At 38.6% G+C, this 20,960-nt stretch overlaps 2 protein-coding genes across 3 annotated transcripts in view; one reads left to right on the top strand and one right to left on the bottom strand.

The window, feature by feature from the left end:
- Positions 1-1,693, bottom strand: part of TRMT44 (tRNA methyltransferase 44 homolog) — a 42,550-nt gene extending 40,857 nt beyond the window's left edge. Inside the window, exon 1 of the mRNA XM_074276867.1 lies at positions 1,102-1,693. Within this exon, the coding sequence (XP_074132968.1) occupies positions 1,102-1,525 (424 nt within the window). The 5' untranslated portion in view covers positions 1,526-1,693. The remainder of the gene's footprint in view (positions 1-1,101) is intronic.
- A 1,363-nt stretch (positions 1,694-3,056) lies between these two features.
- The window catches only part of LOC141546640 (peroxisomal acyl-coenzyme A oxidase 3-like), a 69,896-nt gene continuing 51,992 nt past the window's right edge, over positions 3,057-20,960 (top strand). For both annotated transcript variants that reach the window (XM_074274607.1, XM_074274609.1), the window contains exons 1-5: positions 3,057-3,263; positions 14,322-14,496; positions 15,936-16,169; positions 17,558-17,632; positions 18,644-18,733. In XM_074274607.1, the coding sequence (XP_074130708.1) occupies positions 3,076-3,263; positions 14,322-14,496; positions 15,936-16,169; positions 17,558-17,632; positions 18,644-18,733 (762 nt within the window). In that variant the 5' untranslated portion in view covers positions 3,057-3,075. The remainder of the gene's footprint in view (positions 3,264-14,321; positions 14,497-15,935; positions 16,170-17,557; positions 17,633-18,643; positions 18,734-20,960) is intronic.

The following is a 20,960-nucleotide window of genomic DNA, read 5'->3' as shown; positions in this document are numbered from 1 at the left end:
AGTAGGAGTGCTGGTATTACTACTAGTAGTAGTACTTAGTGTTGGCAGTAGTAGTACCAGGAGTAGCAGTGCTGGTATTACTACTAGTAGTAGTACTAGTCAGTGTTGGCAGTAGTAGTACCAGGAGTAGCAGTGCTGGTATTAGTATTAGTAGTAGTACTAGTTAGTGTTGGCAGCAGTAATATCAGGAGTAGCAGTGCTGGTTTTATTAGTAATAATAGTACTAGTTAGTGTTGGCAGTAGTAGTACCAGGAGTAGCAGTGCTGGTATTACTGGTAGTAGTAGTACTAGTTAGTGTTGGCAGCAGTAGTATCAGGAGTAGCAGTGCTGATATTACTACTAGTAGTAGTACTAGTCAGTATTGGCAGGAGTAGCAGTGCTGGTATTACTACTAGTAGTAGTACTAGTTAGTGTTGGCAGCAGTAGTACCAGGAGTAGCAGTGCTGGTATTACTAGTAGTAGTACTAGTCAGTGTTGGCAGTAGTAGTGCCAGGAGTAGCAGTGCTGGTATTAATGGTAATAGTAGTACTAGTCAGTGTTGACAGCAGTAGTACCAGGAGTAGCAGTGCTGAGTATTACTAGGAATAATAGTACTAGTTAGTGTTGGCAGTAGTAGTACCAGGAGTAGCAGTGCTGGTATTACTACTAGTAGTAGTACTAGTTAGTGTTGGCAGTAGTAGTACCAGGAGTAGCAGTGCTGGTATTACTAGGAATAATAGTACTAGTTAGTGTTGGCAGTAGTAGTACCAGGAGTAGCAGTGCTGGTATTACTACTAGTAGTAGTACTAGTTAGTGTTGGCAGTAGTAGTACCAGGAGTAGCAGTGCTGGTATTACTAGTAATAATAGTACTAGTTAGTGTTGGCAGTAGTAGTAGTACCAGGAGTAGCGATACTCTTTACTAGTAGCAGTACTACACAGCTAGTCATGTTAGGGGGAGAATAGTACTACAAGAACTATCACTACTAGTGGCAGTTGCAGGACCAGCGGAAGTAAAAGACAGACTAGCCGACACCTCTCCCTGGGCTCCCAGAAGGCCTCAATGCGGCTCATTCCACGGAGCCAGCACGCCCCTCCCCCCAGCACTTCGGAAGCGCCGTTACCTCGGACAACCACTTCCCTTCTCGGAGCTGGCCAAGGGAAGGCCCCGCTGGGCTTGGGGATGAGGGTTCTGAGCATCACTTCGGGCTCGGGCCTGGCCTCCGGCGGCTCTGCCTCCCCGGTCCCCCCGACAAAGCGCAGCACTTCCTCGTCCGAGGAGGCGAGGCTCCGGAAGAGATGCTCCAAAGGCGGATCCGAGGAAGGGGCTCGGGCCGCCTCGGGGGCCGCATCCCGGGGCAGGCCCACGCTCTCCTCAGGCTCCTGGGCCTGCCCCCGCGCCGGCCTCCCGGGGGCCTCCAGCCTGGCGCCGCACAAGCGCTTGTTGACCACGTGCGGCCTCTCCACCCATACGGCCACGGCTGACCAGAACCCCGAGGGGAGCTGCGAGCTGCTGTCTGTGACCAACGCCTGCCCCAGCAAGCCCATCTTGGAGTCCAAACACCTCAACAGCAGGATCCGGCAGAGGAGAAGCTAGGGAAAGCCCGGTGCGGGAAGATGACGCAAAGCGCCCGCGCAGCCGCCTCCTAATGTGGACCTGAAGAGGAAAGACGCGGACTTTTTACGTCATACGGGAGCCGAGCCCTTCTGCGGTGTGTGCTTCTTTACGTCACTTCCGGCTGCTTTTCCCACCTCCAGCCTTGGCAAATTCTTCTCTTCATTCCATAGAGATCAATAACCTGAGTTTTTCGAGGGGATTTAAGATTCACGCCTCCAACAGTTTCACAGAATCTCTTCCCAGTCACCTGGGAGATCACTAACCAGTCCAAGTCTCTCACCCATAAAATATCCTCTTTGTCATTTTCTGTGACAATTTTGCGCTAAATGCATCTTCAGCCATCAAGGATGGAATGGGAGGGGGCTCGCTGCGAACTCCCTAAATTTCCCGATACATTTTCTCTGCTTCCATATTGTGCTTTAAGTGAAACTCTTTATGTGATTTGCTTAGCCCTTGCCCAATCGGGCTTCCTAGAAAATGAGTTTTAGTTGGGACTTTGAGGAAGACAGGGAGGTTAATAAACAGAATGGAGAAGGGAGGGCCTTCCAGGGGTGCGGCACAGCTAAAGAAAACGCTAAGCAGAGGGGGGGTGGGGAGCAGTCCCGTGTCATTAGAGTGTACATATTGTGGAGAAGACTGGAAAAGTAGGAGGGGGTTAGGTTAGGAAGGGCTTTGCACGCTATATGGAGAATCTGATCACGGATGCATTAGAGTTTGAGTGGGAGTGGCGTCGGATGTCATTACAGGGCCCGTGACTTACAAAAATCACATTAGTGACCGGAGGGAGGATGGACTGAAGTGGGGAGGGGCAGGAGCCAGGCAGAACCACTGGTAGGTTATCACAGTAGTCCAATATGAAGTGATGAGTGTCTGTACTAAGTGCAGCAGCATCGGGGAGGATCATGGACCGGAGATAATGCAAAGATGAAATTGACAAGGATTGGCAACTGCTTGGACATGAGGATGAGAGATAATGAGGAATCCACAGCTCTAGGCTGGGAGCCTTAGGGATTGACAGGATAATGTTACCCCCAAAGTACTAGGGAGTGGAGAGGGTTTGGAGTAACAATGAGTTCTGTTTTGGATATATTGAGTTTAAGATGTCTGTTGGGTTTAAGATATGTAGCGCTTGTCAGCCCTGTCCTCAGTCTCCTGACAAGAAAACAAGTATGTATATAAATGTTTTGCAAACATTAAAGCACGATATGCCTGCTAGCCATTACTATTGTTACTGTTATTAATATTGTTGTCTCTAGAGAGGAAGAAAAAAGATTAAATTGTATCTATTCTTTTCTTTCGAAACTGGAGGTGACTTGCTGGGGAATTGCTTTCTTAGTAAGGAATTCTTGGCACCTTGGCAGTATCCAGAGCCTGCCCCAAACGTTTCCTTGGTGACCATGAGAGTCGCCTAATGATGATGCACGAGAGGCTCGCCCCTATGATTACGTTGCACACGTCAAACAGAACCAGGCCTGCAGAGATGCAGGGAGCGCGTGGGGGCGGGAAGAGGAATGTAGAGGGCCCCGCCCTCTGTCTCCATGTAGCCCCGCCCCCAGGACCGCCCCTTCTCTTGGTCTTGAAGTCTAAAGAGTCTCCTGGGGACCCGGACTCCGGTTGGATGTCCAGGAGAGCACGGGCGGCTCGGAGGTTGGACAGCAGCTGGAGCCGGTAAGAGGGGGAGCGCCCGGGCCTTTCCCCCTGAACAGCCGCATTCGTCCTTGTCCCTCCACCTCCTCGAGTCATCACCGCCCCTCTAGCCTCAGGTCTCCCGTGTCCCTCCGCTCCCCGTGCGTGAGTCCCGTGTCCCCGAACTTTTCCGCCTTAAGCCCCTGGTTCCCGCGGGATTTGTTTCCGTGTCTCCTTGTCCCACCCAGTTCTCACGTCTTCAGATCACCCCGGGCTGTCTGCCCCAGTCCCTGAGCTGCTGACTTCCTGCATCTGTGTCCCCCGCTTTCCTGTCTCTGCCCTGCTCCGCTTCCCCCTTGTGTTGGTGTCCCCGTGACCTTGCACTCTGCCCCCGGGCCTGGAGCCGCTCGGGTCTGTGTCCCTGCTCTGCATCCTCTGTACTTTGCCCCTCCCCCCTCCCTGGGGTCTCGGTCCTGTGTCCCTGCCTTCCGTTCTCTCTTCTCCCCCTCTGTGTCCCTGTCACTGCCCGAGTGTCTCTTGGCCCCTCTCCATCCCTCTGCCTCACTTTGCGCAGACTTTGTATTTCTGTACCTTTATGTCCACGCTTCTTTGCCTCCCTGGTCCTCCCATCTCCATGGAATCCCCGTGCCCCATGTGCTTCAGAGACCGCAGGTCCCTGTATCATTCTGAGTTCTGACATTCCATTTCCCCCTTCCTTCTAAGGCTTCTCCTTTCCTGCCCCTAAATTCCCCTCTGCTTATTCCCGTTGTTATGCGCTTGCCCTCTCTGAGCCTCAGTTTCCCCATTTCTAAAACGGGGAGGTTGAAGTAGATCAGGGATTCCTGCCCCCCTTTTTCATGGTCGTCTTTGGCAATCCGGGGTACTTAATAGAACCCTCAGAATAATGTTTTAAATATTTGAAGGGAATGCTACATTTCCTGTAGAAGTTACTAGCAAAAAAAGTGTATTTATTTTTATTTTCATTCAAGTTCAAAGGCTCCCGAATCTATCCAGGAATGTGGTTCTGAGGCCCCTTCCAACTCAACTCTAAATGTTTCTTGGTTCTCCTGTGCTTTCTGTCCTATGTGTCCCTAACCCTTAGTGTTCTGATCCCTTTGTGTCTCTGTCCCATTTCTCCTGTGCTTTTCTGTCTGTTCTTATGTGACCCTTTGTCTCTCTTGTGCCCCAGATATCCTGTGTCTTTTGTGCTTTTCTGTTACTTTGGCCTTCCAGGCTTCCTATACTCGAGTCTCCATTTCTCTCTTCTTCTCCTGAGTTTTTCCTGTGGGTCTCTCCATAAAGAGACGGATCAGGAAGGTTGTAGAATGACAATTATTCAAGAGGCCTCTGACCAAATCTCAGCTTTAACTCTGTGATTTTGGGCAAGTCACTGTACTTCTCAATTTCCACCTCAGTAAAATGGAACTTTTAAACTTCATAAAGCAAGGGGGGAAATGCTTTGTAACGCTTAAATCACTATAGAAATATGAGCATCAGCATCATTAATGTCAACAATAATTCTAGATCCCTACATCTTAGACAGCTGTAGGCTAGTTGTCCTTACTATTCCCTGGGATGCCTCATATTATCTGTTTTGCCTGGATAATCAGCTGCTAGAAGAGCATAGAATTACCAAAAGAGTTCAGTATTGGGTTTATATAATTACAGAGAATTGAAAGAGACCCAACAACTGGTATAGCTCTGTTTTACCAGTAAGGCATGAAAGTCCATCATGGCTATAAGAGGAGAAAGCATGAGAACAAATTACAACTGGCATCATTCTTTGAAGCTATTCTACAAAAGAGATAAGAATAATAAAATAGTTCTGATAGTACTCTGGGGACTTGAATCCTTAGGTAGTCAAAAATTCTATAAGCTGAATGTTGTCTGTGGAAATTGGAAATGTTTAAGGCAAAAGACAGACCCTGGAGATGTCACACTGAAGAATTTGGATAGAATTAAGATGCGGAACCGGCTGTTGGTGACCCACTTGGATTTGTAACTAATGTACTTGTATAACATTGTATAGTCTAAGCTATTTGTGTTGGTGTTGGTTTGCTAAATCATACATTTCATCAGAGTTTTAGGTCAAACCACATTGGACCCAAACTGTGTTTCTATTAGTTCCAGCGCAAGATTCTCTGCTCACAATTGGATTTTTTAAAAAATATATTTTAATTTTTCCCAATTACATGTATAGACAATTATTTTAAAAAAATAAGGTTTTGCGTTCCAAATTCTATCCTTCCCTTCCTCCAGAGAAGGTAAATACACTGATATAGGTTATACAGTTGCAATTATGTAAAATATTTCTATATTAATTGTTTTGTGCAAGGAACTTGAATAAGAAGGACAAAGGAATGAAGTAAAGAGAGAAGGAGGGAGGAAGAAAGAAAGGAAGGAAAGGGGAAGAGAGTATATTTTGGTCTGTGTTCAGAAGACCTGATGGTCTTTCTCTGCAGGCAGACAGCATTTTTCATCATGAATCCTTTGGGATAGTCTTGGATCAATGTATTGCTGAGAATAGCTAAGTCATTCCCATTTGATCATCATATAACATTATTGTTTCTGTATACAATGGTTTCCTGATTCTGCTCACTTTACTCTGTATCAATTAATGTAAGTCTTTCAGGTTTTTCTGAGATATCGTGCTTGTCCTTTCGTATAGCACAATATTCCCTTACAATCATATGCCATAACTTGTTTAGGCTTTCCCCAGCTGATGGGCATCCCCTTCATTTACAATTCTTAGCCACTACAGAAAGAGCTGCTATAAATATTTTTGTTCAGAAAGGTTCTTTTCCTCACAGTGGGTTTTTGGTAAACAGACTTGTACTTTGTAGCAGAATATGTCATTTGTAACATTTTCAATAGTTTACAAATTTGTATTTATATCGTGCATGGATTACCGTCTTCCATTCAGATTGTCCAATACATCAGTATGAGGAAAAGGTAACTCTGGGTACTTGAAACCTGAACCATTAGAATGCAAATCTAGTAGGTTTTTAACAAGAAATGGAAGAGAAAGGATTCTGCAAGAAGGAGATGACCAGAGAAAAGACAAAGGGAAAAAATACAGGGTTTGTTTGAATAATGCTAAGTTGTACAGTGTAACTTGAGTGTAGGAAATGTTTAGTAAAATGATGTTATATGAAGTTGGAAAAATAGGAGGGTACATCACATGGATTATCTTGAATGCCAGATGAGTGAATTTATCCTTTATTCAGCTGGCATTGAATAGACATGAAAGTTTTTGGAAAAGGGGATGAATGGAATATTAAAAAGCTTTTGAATAAGAAACAAAAACAATGTAGCTGGTACAAGGTAAAATTTCAAGTGGAAAAAAATCTTTGAATTATATGTCACTGATTAAAGAACTTATTATAATCAAAGTTTTATATTATATACACACATTTATATATGACCCAAGAATAGAAATAATTCTCTAAAGCATTGCAAACTACTAGTTACCACATGAAATTTTGTTCCAAATCACTAATGAGAAGAGAAATGCAAATTAAAACAATCTTTGTGTTTCACTTCATTCATCAGATTGGCAAAGATGACAAAAGAGAGTAATAGTCAACATCAAAGGGGCTTTGAAAAGATAGACATAGTAATAAGCAATTGGTGGAGTGGAGTTGTGAATGAAATTTTGGAAAGTAATTTGGAATTATGTGGCAAAAGTGACTAAAATGTCCATACCCTGACCTGGAGACTCCATTGTTGAGGATGTGCCCCAAGAAAGCTTAAGGCAAAGAATAGGCTTCCACATACTGTAGAGTATTCATAACAGTAACTTGTTATGAAATTTTGTGAAGTCAAAGAAATGAAAGCAAAGCAGATGTCCATGGATTGAGGAATGGCTAAACAAATTGTAAAAAAAAAAAAAAAAAAAAAAAAAAAATACCTAATAGGATATTATTGCATCTTAAGATGTGAGAAATATAGGGAATCTAGAAAAACAATGGAAATCTGATATGAGCTGATAAAGTAAAGAGAACTAAGAAATAAGATGCATATTACCTCTACAGTAATGTAATTGGATAGCACCATAAACTGAAGTTGAATGCTGGATAATTATGCTAATCAATCTTGACTCAGGAAAAGAATCTGAGGAAATACATCTTACTCCTTTCATTAAAGAGGTAATGGGAGTTGGAATGTTCTTTGAGTATATAATCTTGTATACACTGTCAGATCCTATAGTTCACAAGGTAGTAAAGAAGGTGTTCGTCTGGAAATGAATGGGAAATAAAAATAAAAGACATCAATTAAACTTATTAAAGAAAGGAATGATTTAGTAGAAGCAGTTATCTAAAAAGACTTATTAGAAGGGAGAATCTAAGGGCAGAGTAAAACCAATTAGACAGTTTTTGCCTATGGCTCTGTGAGAGACTTTTAATGGTAAAATACATTCATTCTGAAATTAAAATAATGTGCCATCATCTCTCAGAAAGTGAGTTAACAGGCAGCTCTAAATCATAGCAGGGAGCCAAGAAGTTAGACAAAAGAGTCTTTGAGAAGCTGATGTAGACATAGCAACAATTTTCGAGGTTCTTTTCACAAGAAAATCTAGAGGCAATGTCAGCTATCCCTATGTCCAGTCAGCTTTTTTCCCCTGTACCAGTGCTCTCTTACCAAACAAAACTTGATCTTCTAGTTCTTATCCATGCTCAGGACTTGACTATGTGAAGAGATGGGGGAGATAAATCTGCTGTTGATAATATCTGTCAGCCATTATCTTCCCATGTCAGAATGTAGATTGTTTAACTTTATTAAGTTTCTCATGATTTCCATTTCCTATTTACTGTCAAATTTTCTATTCACCTCTGGTCTTGTCATCAAGAATGCTTGAAGATCCTCTATTTCTCTGAATATCCAATTTTTCCCCTGAAAGATTTGACTTAATTTTGCTGGATAGGTCATTCCTTTTGTTAATCCTTGTTCCTTTGCCCTTCAGAATGTCATATTACAAACCCTCCAGCCTTTTCATGTAAAAGCTGCTAAATCTTGTGTTATTGTGACAATGGATGAATGCTACTTGCATTGTTTCAATCTTGCTATTTACAATATTTCCTCCTTGATCTAAGAGCTCTGAAATTTGGCTATAATATTTCTGGAAGTTTTCATTTTGGCATGTCTTTCTTGAGGTCATTAGTGGATGGTTTCAATTTCTCTTTTATCTTTTGGTTTGAGAATTTCATGGGCATTTTCCTTGGTAATTCCTTGAAAGATGGTGTCTAGGCTCTTAAAAAAAATTATAGCTTTCAAACAGTACAATAATTTTAAAATTCTCTGTCCTAGGGAAAGGGACTCACATGTGCAAAAATATTTGTGGCAACCCTTTTCATAGTAGTAAGAAACTGGAAACTGAGTGGATGCCTATCAGTTGGAGAATGGCTGAATAAGTTATGTTATGAAATATTATTATTCTATAAGAAACAATGAGCAGGATGATTTTAGAGAGGTCTGGAAAGACATGAACTGATGCTAAGTGAATGAGCAGAACCAGGAGATCATTGTACATGACAACAATAATATTATACAATGATCAATTCTAATGAACATGACTCTTTCCAACAATGAGATGATAGAGGCCTGTTTCAATGATCTCATAATGAAGAGAGCCATCTACACCCAGAGAGAGGACTGTGGGAATTGAGTGTGGATCATAATATAACATTCTCACTCTTTTTATTCTTATTATTTCTTACTCATTTTCATTCCTTTATGATATGATCTTTCTTATGCAGCAAGATAATTCTACAAATATGCTTACATATGTTGGAGCTAACATATATTTTAACATGTATAACATATATTGGATTACTTGTTATCTAGGGGAGGGGATTGGGGGAAGGAGAGAAAAATTTGGAACACAAGGCTATGCAAAAGATTAATGCTGAAAAATTATCTGTGCATATGTTTTGAAAACATTTTTCAAATTTATTGGATTTATTTTCCAGTTGTTTTTCCAATGAGATATTTCATATTTTCTTCTATTTTTATTTGTTTGCTTTTGTTTTATCATTTATTGATTTTTTTTCATTAAGTCATTAGCTTCCATTTTAAGGAATTATTTTCTTCATTGAGTCTTTGTACCTCCCTTTCCATTTGGCCAATTCTACCTTTTTAAGGATTTTTTTTTTCTTCAGTAAATTTTTGTGCCTGTTTTTCCATTTGAACAATTTTGCTTTTCAAGGTATTATTTTCCTCATACTTTTTGTACCTCTTTTACCATTTGACCTAGTCTGCTTTTTAAGGTGTTATTTTCTTCAGCATTTTTTGTGTCTCCTTTACCAAACTGTTGACTCTTTTTTCATGTTCTTATTGTATCACTCTCATTTTTTTTCTAAGTTTTCTTATACTTCTCTTACTTGATTTTTCAAAATTCTTTTTGGACTTTTCCATGGCCTGAAATCAATTCATATTTTTTCTTGGAGGTTTTAAATGCAGGAGCTTTGACTTTGTTATTGTCTTCTAAGTGTGTGTTCTGATCTTTCTTGTCACTCTAGTAACTCTCTGTGGTAAGAACCTTTTCCTATTTTCTCATTTTCCCAACCTATCACTTGACTTTTTTTATTATAATCTTTTATTTACAAGATATCTGCGTGGGTAATTTTTCAGCATTGGCAATTGCAAAACCTTTTGTTCCATCTTCTTCCCTCCTTCCCCTCACCCCTTCCCCCAGATGGCAGGTTGACCAATCAATAAATGTTAAATATGTTAAAGTATAAGTTAAATACAATATACATATACATGTCCAAACAGTTATTTTGCTGTAGAAAAAGAATCGGACTTTGAAATAGTATACAGTTAGCCTGTGAAGGAAATCCAAAATGCAGGCAGACAAAAATAGAGGGATTAGGAATTCTATGTAGTGGTTCATAGTCATCTCCTAGAGTTCTTTTCCTGGGTGTGGCTGGTTCAGTTCATTACTGCTCTATTGGAACTGATTTGGTTCATCTCATTGTTGAAAATGGCCACATCCATTAGAATTGATCATCATACAGTATTATTGACGTATACAATGATCTCCTGGTCCTGCTCATTTCACTCAGCATCAGTCTTGTAAGTCTCTCCAAGCCTTTCTGAAATCATCCTCTTGGTCATGTCTTACAGAGCAATAATATTCCATAACATTCATATACCACAATTTATTCAGCCATTCTCCAATTAATGGGCATCCACTCAGTGACCAGTTTCTGGCTACCACAAAGAGGGCTGCCACAAACATTCTTGCACATACAGGTCCCTTTCCCTTTTTTAAGATCTCTTTGGGATATAAGCCCAGTAGTAGCACTGCTGGATCAAAGGGTATGCAGTTTGATAACTTTTTGGGCATAGTTCCAAATTGCTCTCTACAATGGCTGGATTCTTTCACAACTCCACCAACAATGCATCAGTGTCCCAGTTTTCCCACATCCCCTCCAACATTCTGCATTATATTTCCCTGTCACTCTAGCCAATCTGACAGGTGTGTAGTGGTATTTCAGAGTTGTCTTAATTTGCATTTCTCTGATTAACAACAACTTAGAGCATCTTTTCATATGGCTAGAAATAGTTTCAATTTCTTCATCTGAGAATTGTCTGTTCATATCCTTTGACTTTTTATCAATTGGAGAATGGCTTGATTTCTTACAAATTAGAGTCAATTCTCTATATATTTTAGAAATGAGGCCTTTATCAGAACCTTTGACTGTAAAAATGTTTTCCCAGTTTGTTTCCCTTCAAATCTTATCTGCATTAGTTTTGTTTGTACAAAAACTTTTCAATTTGATATAATCAAATTTTTTCTATTTTGTGATCAATAATGACCTCTAGTTCTTCTTTGGTCATAAATTACTTCCTCTTCCACAGGTCTGAGAGGTAAACTATCCTATGTTCCTCTAATTTATTTATAATCTCATTCTTTATGCCTAGGTCATGAACCCATTTTGACTTATCTTGGTGTATGGTGTTAAGTGTGGGTCAATGCCTAGTTTCTGCCACACTAATTACCAATTTTCCCAGCAATTTTTGTTAAATAGTATCACTTGACTTTTAACACTTTTGTTAAGGTAGGGCTCTGTTTCCAGAGTGAAGGGTATACTGTTCCAAGCTTCAGGAAGTTTCGTAGCTATTTTCAAAGATATTTCTAGGGTCTGTGAGCTGACAACTCTGGAAGCTATCACTGCTGATTCAATAGCTTTTCATGCTTGTTCCTAGTTTGCTGGGTCTGAAGCTGTATTGAGAGAGCCTGTAATGGACTGTGCTTTCTTCCCATGTGCAATGGACCTTTTTTGCTGACCTTCTAAGTTGTCTTTGGCTTGAAAATTATTTCACCTCATCTTTTTGTGGGGTCCGCTGCTTCAGAAATTATTTTATGGGATTACTTAATGTGTTTAGAGGTGTTTTGAGTGGAGTTTAGTTGAATCTGTCTTTTCTCTGTTATCTTGGTTCCATCCCACCTTTTTATTGTTAGAAGAATTCATTTTTCTTTAATGAGAAAATGCATGTGTATTTTTTAAAATTACCACATACTCATGAAGTGCTATTTATATAATAATTAGTATGAACAGTTTTATGGTACCTCTAAGCTATATCAATTATGAAAGAAGAGGCCAGTATGCCTTTATCAGACACCAAATAATAGATCATTGGAGCTACAAGGAGCATTATTGTACATCCATTCCAATCTGCCCTGACAACGAATATCCTCTACAACATTGATATAAAAATTTGTTGCTTTTCAATTGTTGTCATGTCTAACTCTTCATGGACTTTACTGTCTAGGGATTCTCTTAGCAAAGATATTGGTGTGATTTGTCATTTCCTTTTCTAGTGGATTAAGGTGAACAGAGATTAAGTGACTTACCCAAAGTCATACATACATACATTTCTGAGGTCAGTTTTGAACTCAGGTCTTCCTGACTCCAGGTCCAAAACTGTACCTATGGAGCCCCATCACTGTCTCAGATAGAAATGGGGACCAGAAAACTTGACTTAGAAAACTAAAAAAATGAACTTTATCTCTATTTGTTGTATTTTAATTATCTTGTTAAACATTATTCAATTGCTGTTTAATCTGGTTTACAACCACCTAGTTGATACCTCAACTATTGCCAAGTTCAATAGTCAGAGACTGGGTGCCAGATTAATTCCAACTCTGGGATTTCATAGTTATCCATCCTCTCTTTAACCATCCTCTTTAATGGAAAATAGAGGAATATTAAAAAATTGGATCCTCTATTTTACTAGGGAACATTCCTATTTAAAAACTAGTCTGTCTTTACACTCTGATCTCATACTAATTGCATTTTAGATTAATTGAAAACTGCTCACCATCATTCATTGTGGTCCTGTCTTTTTCAGTCTTTATGTTTTTTCATTGTGTTAACTCTTGTGCCTGGATGGACTCTCCTTATTCCCATCTATACCTGTTAAAAAGCCCAGAGAGTTTTCCCTCTTCTTCCTTACATTTCTCCTGGCATATTTCCTGCCTAGATCTCCTTTCACTTATTGCATTCTACCTGATGCTACTGTTGTTTTGTGTATTTTTTTCATCTGCATGAACATGTTTAGTGGTCTCTTAATAAATGCTGAATTTCTAAATATTTTGAAAATGCCTACCAAGGCATTTTCTTGATGAAGTATTCTAATATCATTTTCTCCCTTCCCCAACTACAAGTAGTATTTTTCTCTTGATGTTTTTGTAGCATAGCGTTTGTTAGGATTTCATATTTACACTTAACTACATTTTCAATTCAATTCCATTTAATTTATCAAATATTGATTAGGCATTAATTATTTGCTATAAAGATAAATGTGAGACAGGGTTTTTTTGAGTTTCTGTTAGAATGAGGGATAACACAACACAGATAATTATAGTGTAAAGGAGGTTGAGATTAATACAAAGAAGAATTTGAGACAACATGGAAATCTGAAGAGTTATTGCAGAAATGGGGGAATATTAGGGAAAGACTCATGGAGGAGGCAGGATTTAAATTATACACTCGTAGTAAAAGAGGAGAATCAACAAATGAATATGGAAAGTGGGCAGTTATTTCTGAGAAAGGTAGTATTAGCAAAGGCTGGGAGAAAATGGAAGTCTGCACCAAGGAAGAGTATAATCTACTATTTAATTCCAATATAAAATACACACAAGAGAGTTAGAATATAGCTCATAAAGAATTTAGAGCCAACTGTTGCAGGCCTTGAATGTTAGAATTATGAATTTTTTGTTTGATCCAATCAAGTTGGGGAATTACTGCAAGTCTGAGTAAACAATGACATTGCCATAACAGTACATTGGGAGGATCCTATTGCAGATATATAGGGCATAAATCAGAGGAGAGACACATTAAATGCAGGAAGACTTTGGGAAATCATTACAATATTCCAAGTAAGAAGATGCCAGTGTCTGCATTGTGGTGCTGGCAGCAGCAAGTGGTACATGGACCAGATATTGCAGAAGTCAAAATTAGGGTTCAAGACTGATGGAAGAACTATTGCCAGAGGGTTTGGTCTGTTAGCACCTTGTAATCCTAACAGTCTGTGACCTAGGGATGGTGACACTGTTAGAAGAAATACAGCAGGTAGGATTCTGGAGAACCATTACCTTTCCTCACTTGTACACCTCTCTCTCTCTCTCTCTCTGTCTCTCTCTCTCTCTCTCTCTCTCTCTCTCTCTCTCTCTCTCTCTCTCTCTCTCTCTCTGTATTTTTTTCCTATCGATGATAAGTGATTTGAAGATAGAGACTATCATTCTTATATTAACATCTTTCCCCCAGGGCCGAGCAGCTCAATGAATGTTTGTTGAATTTGTTGACCAAACCTGAATTTGTCTACCTCTTGCTTCCAGTGCTGCCCTCTGGGGCCAAACAGAACAAATCTGACTCTAACATTTCTTCACCTTTGTGACTTGTATTTGTGACAGATATTTAGTAAGCACCTCTAACATGCAGAATACTGTGTTGACTGCTAATGGTTATTAAAAGGTTGCCCTCATAGAAGTCTTGTTTAAGGAAATGTTTGTTTTTATTAAAATATCTAATAAACTTCATTTTTGATACTATAAAAATACAACCTAACAATATTAACTGATTTTTTTTGCAGAATAATTTCCAAAATGGCACCGGATTCTAAAACAAATGATTACAATCAAAGCTCTCAGAATGCTCTGTTGCCAGATCTCCCTAAAGGCCCATTATGCACTTATAGAGCAAAATCATCCTTCAATTGGAAGGAACTGTTGCTATTTTTAGAAGGAGAGGACATGATCATTTTTAAGGTGAGATGTTTATTTGATATTATGTAAAATGTATCAAGCACTTTATGGGCTTGTCACATTGAGATTTATGCATTTAAGGAGTTGTTAGACTTTTTAGAGAAGTGGACTTACCATCTTACATGTACTTAATGCTATTTTTTCTTTATAAAAACTCTGAGGAATGAGTCATACAAGTGTCACCCCCTATATTACAGTAGAAGAAACTGATTAAGAAACTTGCTTAAGGATAGCTAAGGAATTAAGTGATAGAACTAAGTCTCAAACTCAGTTCTTTTGACATTAAACCTAATGTTGTTTCATCTATTCCAAAGGAGAATGATATACTCTTTACAGTTTGACATACCTCAGCTTTAAAGCTCCTTTCCAATTCACTGTAATTTTTAAATGATGAAGTTTGAATTATGTCTTTATATAGCTAACTTAGGCAGGCTATTTAGAGATAACAGAACAGAATTAATGACATTTAGAGATCATCTGTTTTGACATTTTGCAAATTAATTTTACCTATGTTGAGTGAAAGAAGACTATATTTTTGATAACTAGAGACTCGATTTTGATGTCATTAAAAACCAGAGCAGGATATTTTGAATATCTTTGTTTACTAGCATAAAAATCCGATCAACTGAAAGTAAGACATGTCCTCGACACAAGAGGTGATGTCCTCTGTACTGGCTAGGCTACATCTGGGATATTGTGGAAGTTCTTGGCCTTGCATTTTTGCAAAAGCATTGACCAACCTAGATAAAAGCAGAGGGAACACCCAGCATGGGGTCAAGATTTTGAAATAGGAAAATTGAGTGAAAGAACTAAAATTATTTAGCCTAAAGTTCAGAAGACATAGGGAGGATAAGATATAGCTGGCCTCCATTATTTAAAGAACTGCCACCTGGAAGAAGGCCTGGACATGTTTTCCTTGGCCCCAGAGAACAACTGGAAGCAGAGTAAGGTCTGTGAAGAAGGAAATTTCAGTTCATTTCAAGAAAGATGTTTAGGAATTACAGGGATCAAAAAGTAGAATAAGTTTCCTTAGGAAGTAACCCTCTACTACTAAAGGTTGTGCTGTAAAAGTAATTTCTAATCATATGAGTGGACAAAATTGTCATTGACATATCTTATAACTCAGATATTTTGGTTTTTTATAATCCTGGGAGCCCTCCTATCAAAAAGTTCCTGTGATCCTGCTTTTTCCATGTATTTAGTGATCTGACACATTCTTTGTTCAGGTTTGGCAGAACTGCAGGATCCAAAAACAGCTTTGATTTTCAACACTACAAACCACCAGTCAAAGCTAGAGTGCTAACAAGTCTCCTACCATATCTGGGTTTATCAGAAATCCCATACCTAAACAAATATGAGAATTAGTAATCCATAAAAATTGGTTCCTTTGTCTGTGATTTTTTGTCTTTAGTACTCTGCTGTTCTTTTTTTTCCTATTCAAGAAAAGACTCTTCTCAGCCTTTGAAAATGATCCTCTTTTTGCTCATCACCCTGGAGAAGAATTGCCTATTGAGAAGTATCGTGAACTAAACTTTCTGCGCTGCAAAAGACTTTTTGAATATGACTTTCTTAATATACAAGAGATGATAAAGAATCCACTGAAAATTTTTATGCTGATTAACTGCCTAGGAATGTATGATTGGTCCTTATCTGCCAAATACTTTTTAAATACATATGTAAGTATACACATTTTTTGTTCTAAAGGGGAGAATTTTCCATTTCAAAGAATCGTGAAGATCTCTGAAATAATATATCTAAAAGAATTGAGAAATATTTTTAACATTTAATCTTTTTTCTTAAATAAAAAAGAAACCTCTCAGAATTAAAAGCACTACCTTGGTTTTTATGGGCATTTACTTAGGTTCTTATGAGAACATGTTATGGGTATTTTTTATTCAAGGGAAACTTATTTTTTTTTTTATTTTTTTTTTGAAAAAAATAAGGGAAACTATAACAGAGATTGGGATGTGGAATTGGTAAGTGTTGAACAGAGCTGATGCTTTTAACAGGAAAGCCATTTATCCTACTCTAACTATATGCAATCCTGCATAAATGCATTATTAAATTTGTATGTACAGCTGCATCAATCAGTTAAGCAGTATGATTATGGCAATGATGATATGGTGATAACAGGTCTTCATGGCCACTTTTTGGTGAAAGGGCTTTCTGACCTTTGTTGGGGCTGTTCTTGAATGCACTTAAACTTTTCCAGCTGTATAGAACTTGTCAGACTTGTCTTCCATTGACATAGCTTTTGAGAACCCAGGGAAACAAGGTACTAGATTAGAACTTTAACAGAAAAAGAAAAATCACCGTTCATGTTTGCAGTTTAGAATGCTTTAAGGTTATAGTGCTTTCTCACAAAATTCCATTAAGGCAGATAGGAGAGCTATTTTGACACTCTATTTTACAGACAAAGAAAATTAAATTGAGAATTTAAGGAACTTGTCCCTGGTCACTTAGCTAGTACATGTAGAGATTCTAACCTGTGTTTTCTGATATATCCACCACTCTTTTAATCCCACCTCTATGAAAGCCATGTTCCTAAAAAGGACAGTTAGATTTTCCTCTTGGCCTCTTATATTTTTACATTTTCACAAATGGAAGAAATAAAGATCTACATCATCTTCCTCTTCATGATGGCATGAAAGGTTTCATAGAAACAGATGCAAATCTTCTCATTTCTGAAATAATACATTCCAGCTTTAAGTTGTTTTATTGATTTTTCTCCCTACCCAATTATAATTCCTTTACAGGTTTTAAAAATTCAATTTGGATTCTTTCTTACAAATGAACTTATTTGGGTCAGAAATCATTTTTTATCACTAATATGTCCTCAGTATTATAATTCTTAATGTAAAAATAATAAGGAAAGGAGGATCATAGGATTTTAGAAATGGAAAAAATACAGGTCTCATCTGATCCAATCTTCTCATTTTATATAGGAGGAAACTAAGGTTCAGAGAACAGAAGAGACTTGTCAGGGATCATATAAGATTCTCTGTGGTAGAGCTGGGATACAGTTCGACAACTACATGGTTAATTATCAGTATTATATTTTCAGGTTTTTGCTTCTACAATTCAGAATTCTGGGTCCCAAAGACATATGCATTTTATTCAGAAAACCTTAAACATGGAGGTAAGTTTAAACATAAGTGACAGCTTAATTAATTTTCTTTTGTTTTTTTGCTTCACTGAAAATTCTAAAAGAGGGAAGAAAATAGATGTAAGTCTTTAGGAAGGATGATATACATATTATATCAGTGAATGATTAGCTCTTTTTGCCATTTCGATTTTCTCATTTTAGGCCTCGAGCTACTTTACCTTTACTCTAAAAGACTAAAATTCCAGTATTCTCTGAGTAAGCAAGTACTCAGTTACTACTCTGGGAATGTTATCATAACACACAGTAGAAGAGAAACCTAAAGTTTCCCTCCTTCTTCTGTTGGGTTCAAAAAAAATTGTGATATATCTACAGTATGAATTCCCTTCCTCCAAAGCCACTCTGCAACATTATTTTTATTTTCAGAACACCTCTCTTTAATTGTCAATTTATTCCAGAGAGATTGGGTATCAGTATTTCTTAGCAACCTCAGGCCAACCAGTAAAGTAACATGTAATAATGCTCCTTAGAAGACAATTTCATTCCAGGGAAAGAATTTAGATGAATTATAGGTTAGTTGTGCTGGGATGGTTTTTGGACTTGTGACAGATATTCTCTGTAAGTCTATGTATTGTATGTTTCTTTTAAATAGAGAAAATGATGAGTTTTCTCCATATCTGACAAACTATATCTGATCAGTTCCTACTGTGTCCTTAAAGGACCCATTCAAATGTCATCTTTCTCTAATTATTCTGACTTGAAAAAGCTACAAGAATTTTTTTTCTTCCTGTGACTGAAGAGGAGTGCTTTATATTTCTTTTATGGATTTTAACACTATATATATTTTACTGCAGTTATTGGTGTTCATGCTTTACGTCTGCTATTAGATTATAACTTCTAGGAAACAGAAACTCTACCTCTTATTTATATCCCCAGTATGGGGCAGAGACTTGAAAATATTAAGAGCTCAATATCTTTTTGTTGTATTGAATTGAGAGGAGAAGGGCATATGGTCATTCTTCATCAACTTTGTGCTTCAATATTTAGATTTTTGGATGTTTTGCTCTGACCGAAGTGAGTCATGGGAGTAATACCAAGGCTATTCGGACAACTGCCCAATATGATCCCACCACTCAGGTTAGTTGTCTCTAATCATGGATCTTTATGTTCTTAATATGAAAATTTCTAGTGTTATTAATTTAAAGCTTTCAAGGTCAAAATTATGTTAATTTTCATTAATAATTGCACTTGCAAATGTTTTCATGCTGTATGAAGAGATATAATGTATTTGATCACAAGTTTGCTCATAAGTACATATATTTTTGAGGGAATTTGTAGTTGGGGGATATATGTGTGGGGAAAACAAGAAGAAAGTATGTTGACCTCCAACCTAATTATCTTTTGAAGTAGCCAATAGAGTATCAAAGATTTTAATGCAGAAGAAAGAAACAAAGTGTACTACTCATTGGATCATGAGGTGCCCTCCGTCCTATAAGTGGACTCTCCCAGAAACCTATGCATCTTGATTTCCTTTGACTTTGCTTTGAGTAGACTCTGTGGAGGCAATATCGTGCAGCAAGGCTGCTTTTCAGGTAGTCCTCATTATCTCTCTCTGCCCAAGACACTCCAAAGAGCTTGACAGATTCTTTTGCTCAGTGATTGGCACAGGATGATCTTGTGTATTTGTGCTGAAGGCAGGTCTCTCCTTCTACTGGTGATTAAAGGTGGCTCAGAATGTTGAATTTTACACGGAAGTCTGCTAACTTGGTACTGCTGACTGGAAGCTCTGATATTCCAGGGCCAGTCTGGCCACTAATCTCCCTAAATGACAGGAGTCCACCAGAGGAGACAACTCTAGAACACACAGATGAGAGCATCTTCTTGTCCCCCAAAGTGCCATGTAATTAGCTGGACCAAGGCTAAAGATGCAGATATCTGAGTCTGTTCTTCGCACAGTCACTGTTCCCTAAGTCACTCAATTTGGATACTCAGCGACAACTTCCTACAAATGCTCACTTGCAGTCACCATCTTCCGAGGAAGCTCTCCCAATTGCTGACATGGAGAATCCATAAAGATAAAGCCAGTAACAGACAAGATTTATCTCTAGGACTTTTACATGCAGTCATGTGCCCGCTAAGCTGATGCTATAGACAGAGCTTTTCCCTTGGTCAAAAGGCTCCGAGCTGCAGGCAGCACACTCCTACCACTAAAATCAGATCCTGACCCAAGTCAGGGTCTGACAGGGCCACCGTGTCAGAACCACGGAATCCCCACAGAACACGGGGTTGCCAGCGTGTGCTTTTGCACATAACTCACTTCTCTGAAGAACCCATGGTATGAGGTGGTCATCCTCAGCTTTGAATCCATCTCCATAATGTGACCCTTTCTCTGAAATAGGAACTTTTGTTTAGTATTGAGAAAAATCAGTCACCAACCTCTGATTATTTTTATCACTAATTAATGTTCTGAGGTAGCAGTGTACAATGATGGACAGATATATTATCATTGAGCTTCTGGTAACTAATTCTTAGTTATTGGGTGTGTGTATCTGTGTGTCTGTGACTGTGAATGCAAGGAAACACCTCAGGAAGAGTACTCACTTTCCTGGGATTTTAGGGAGCTGACACCTGGTTGCCGAATTGCATTCCCCCTGTATTTCCTTTGATAGATTTAAAGCTGTCATCATGGGTTTATCTACCCACGTCTTCAGGTGGCTTTTCTTCTGAGTTTATACAATCTACTATGCACTAGTATCCAAAGCTGAATTTTTAGAAAAACTAGTTGGCTCTTATCTATGTCTGTAAAACTTTGAGCTGTCTCAAGGGATTTCTTGAGCTATTTTAACATTTGTATTTCTAAACTATACTTAATATTAATGGATAAGATTTTCTCACTGACAAAAATATTTCAGATAAAACCAGTCAGAATGCTGCTTCTGGGCAATGTGACATCACCAGACATATTTGCAGAAAATGTAGGTTAGCAAGGGGTCCAGATAGAACTATTGCCTATAGCATTATTTCTGAAAAGACAACACAGCAGCAGGTTAACATTCAAGATTATACTTATAACAAGACTTTTCAATATATAGTTTACAGGAATTCATTTTTCTTTGCATGGAAACTGCCAGTAGTACTTTTAGCGGATATGTTCTCTCAATCCATATAGATCCAAGCTTCTCTGTGCCTTAGTAAGTGGTCTTTGGGAGTTGCTACAGTGGGGAAAAAAACAAACAAACAAACAAACAAGGATTCCTGCTTCATGTCAAATTTATCTGGGCTAGTACTTAGGTAACAGAAGTAGAGCATGTGACTGGGTCTGTATCTGAAGCCTCTTGTGAGCCTATAAAAGGTCCAAGTCCAT

This window comes from Sminthopsis crassicaudata, chromosome 6 (genome assembly GCF_048593235.1).
Source record: "Sminthopsis crassicaudata isolate SCR6 chromosome 6, ASM4859323v1, whole genome shotgun sequence".
In the NCBI taxonomy this organism is placed as follows: Eukaryota; Metazoa; Chordata; class Mammalia; order Dasyuromorphia; family Dasyuridae; genus Sminthopsis; species Sminthopsis crassicaudata.
Note: the sequence above shows the minus strand (reverse complement) of the source record. Positions and strands in the feature narration are given on the sequence as shown.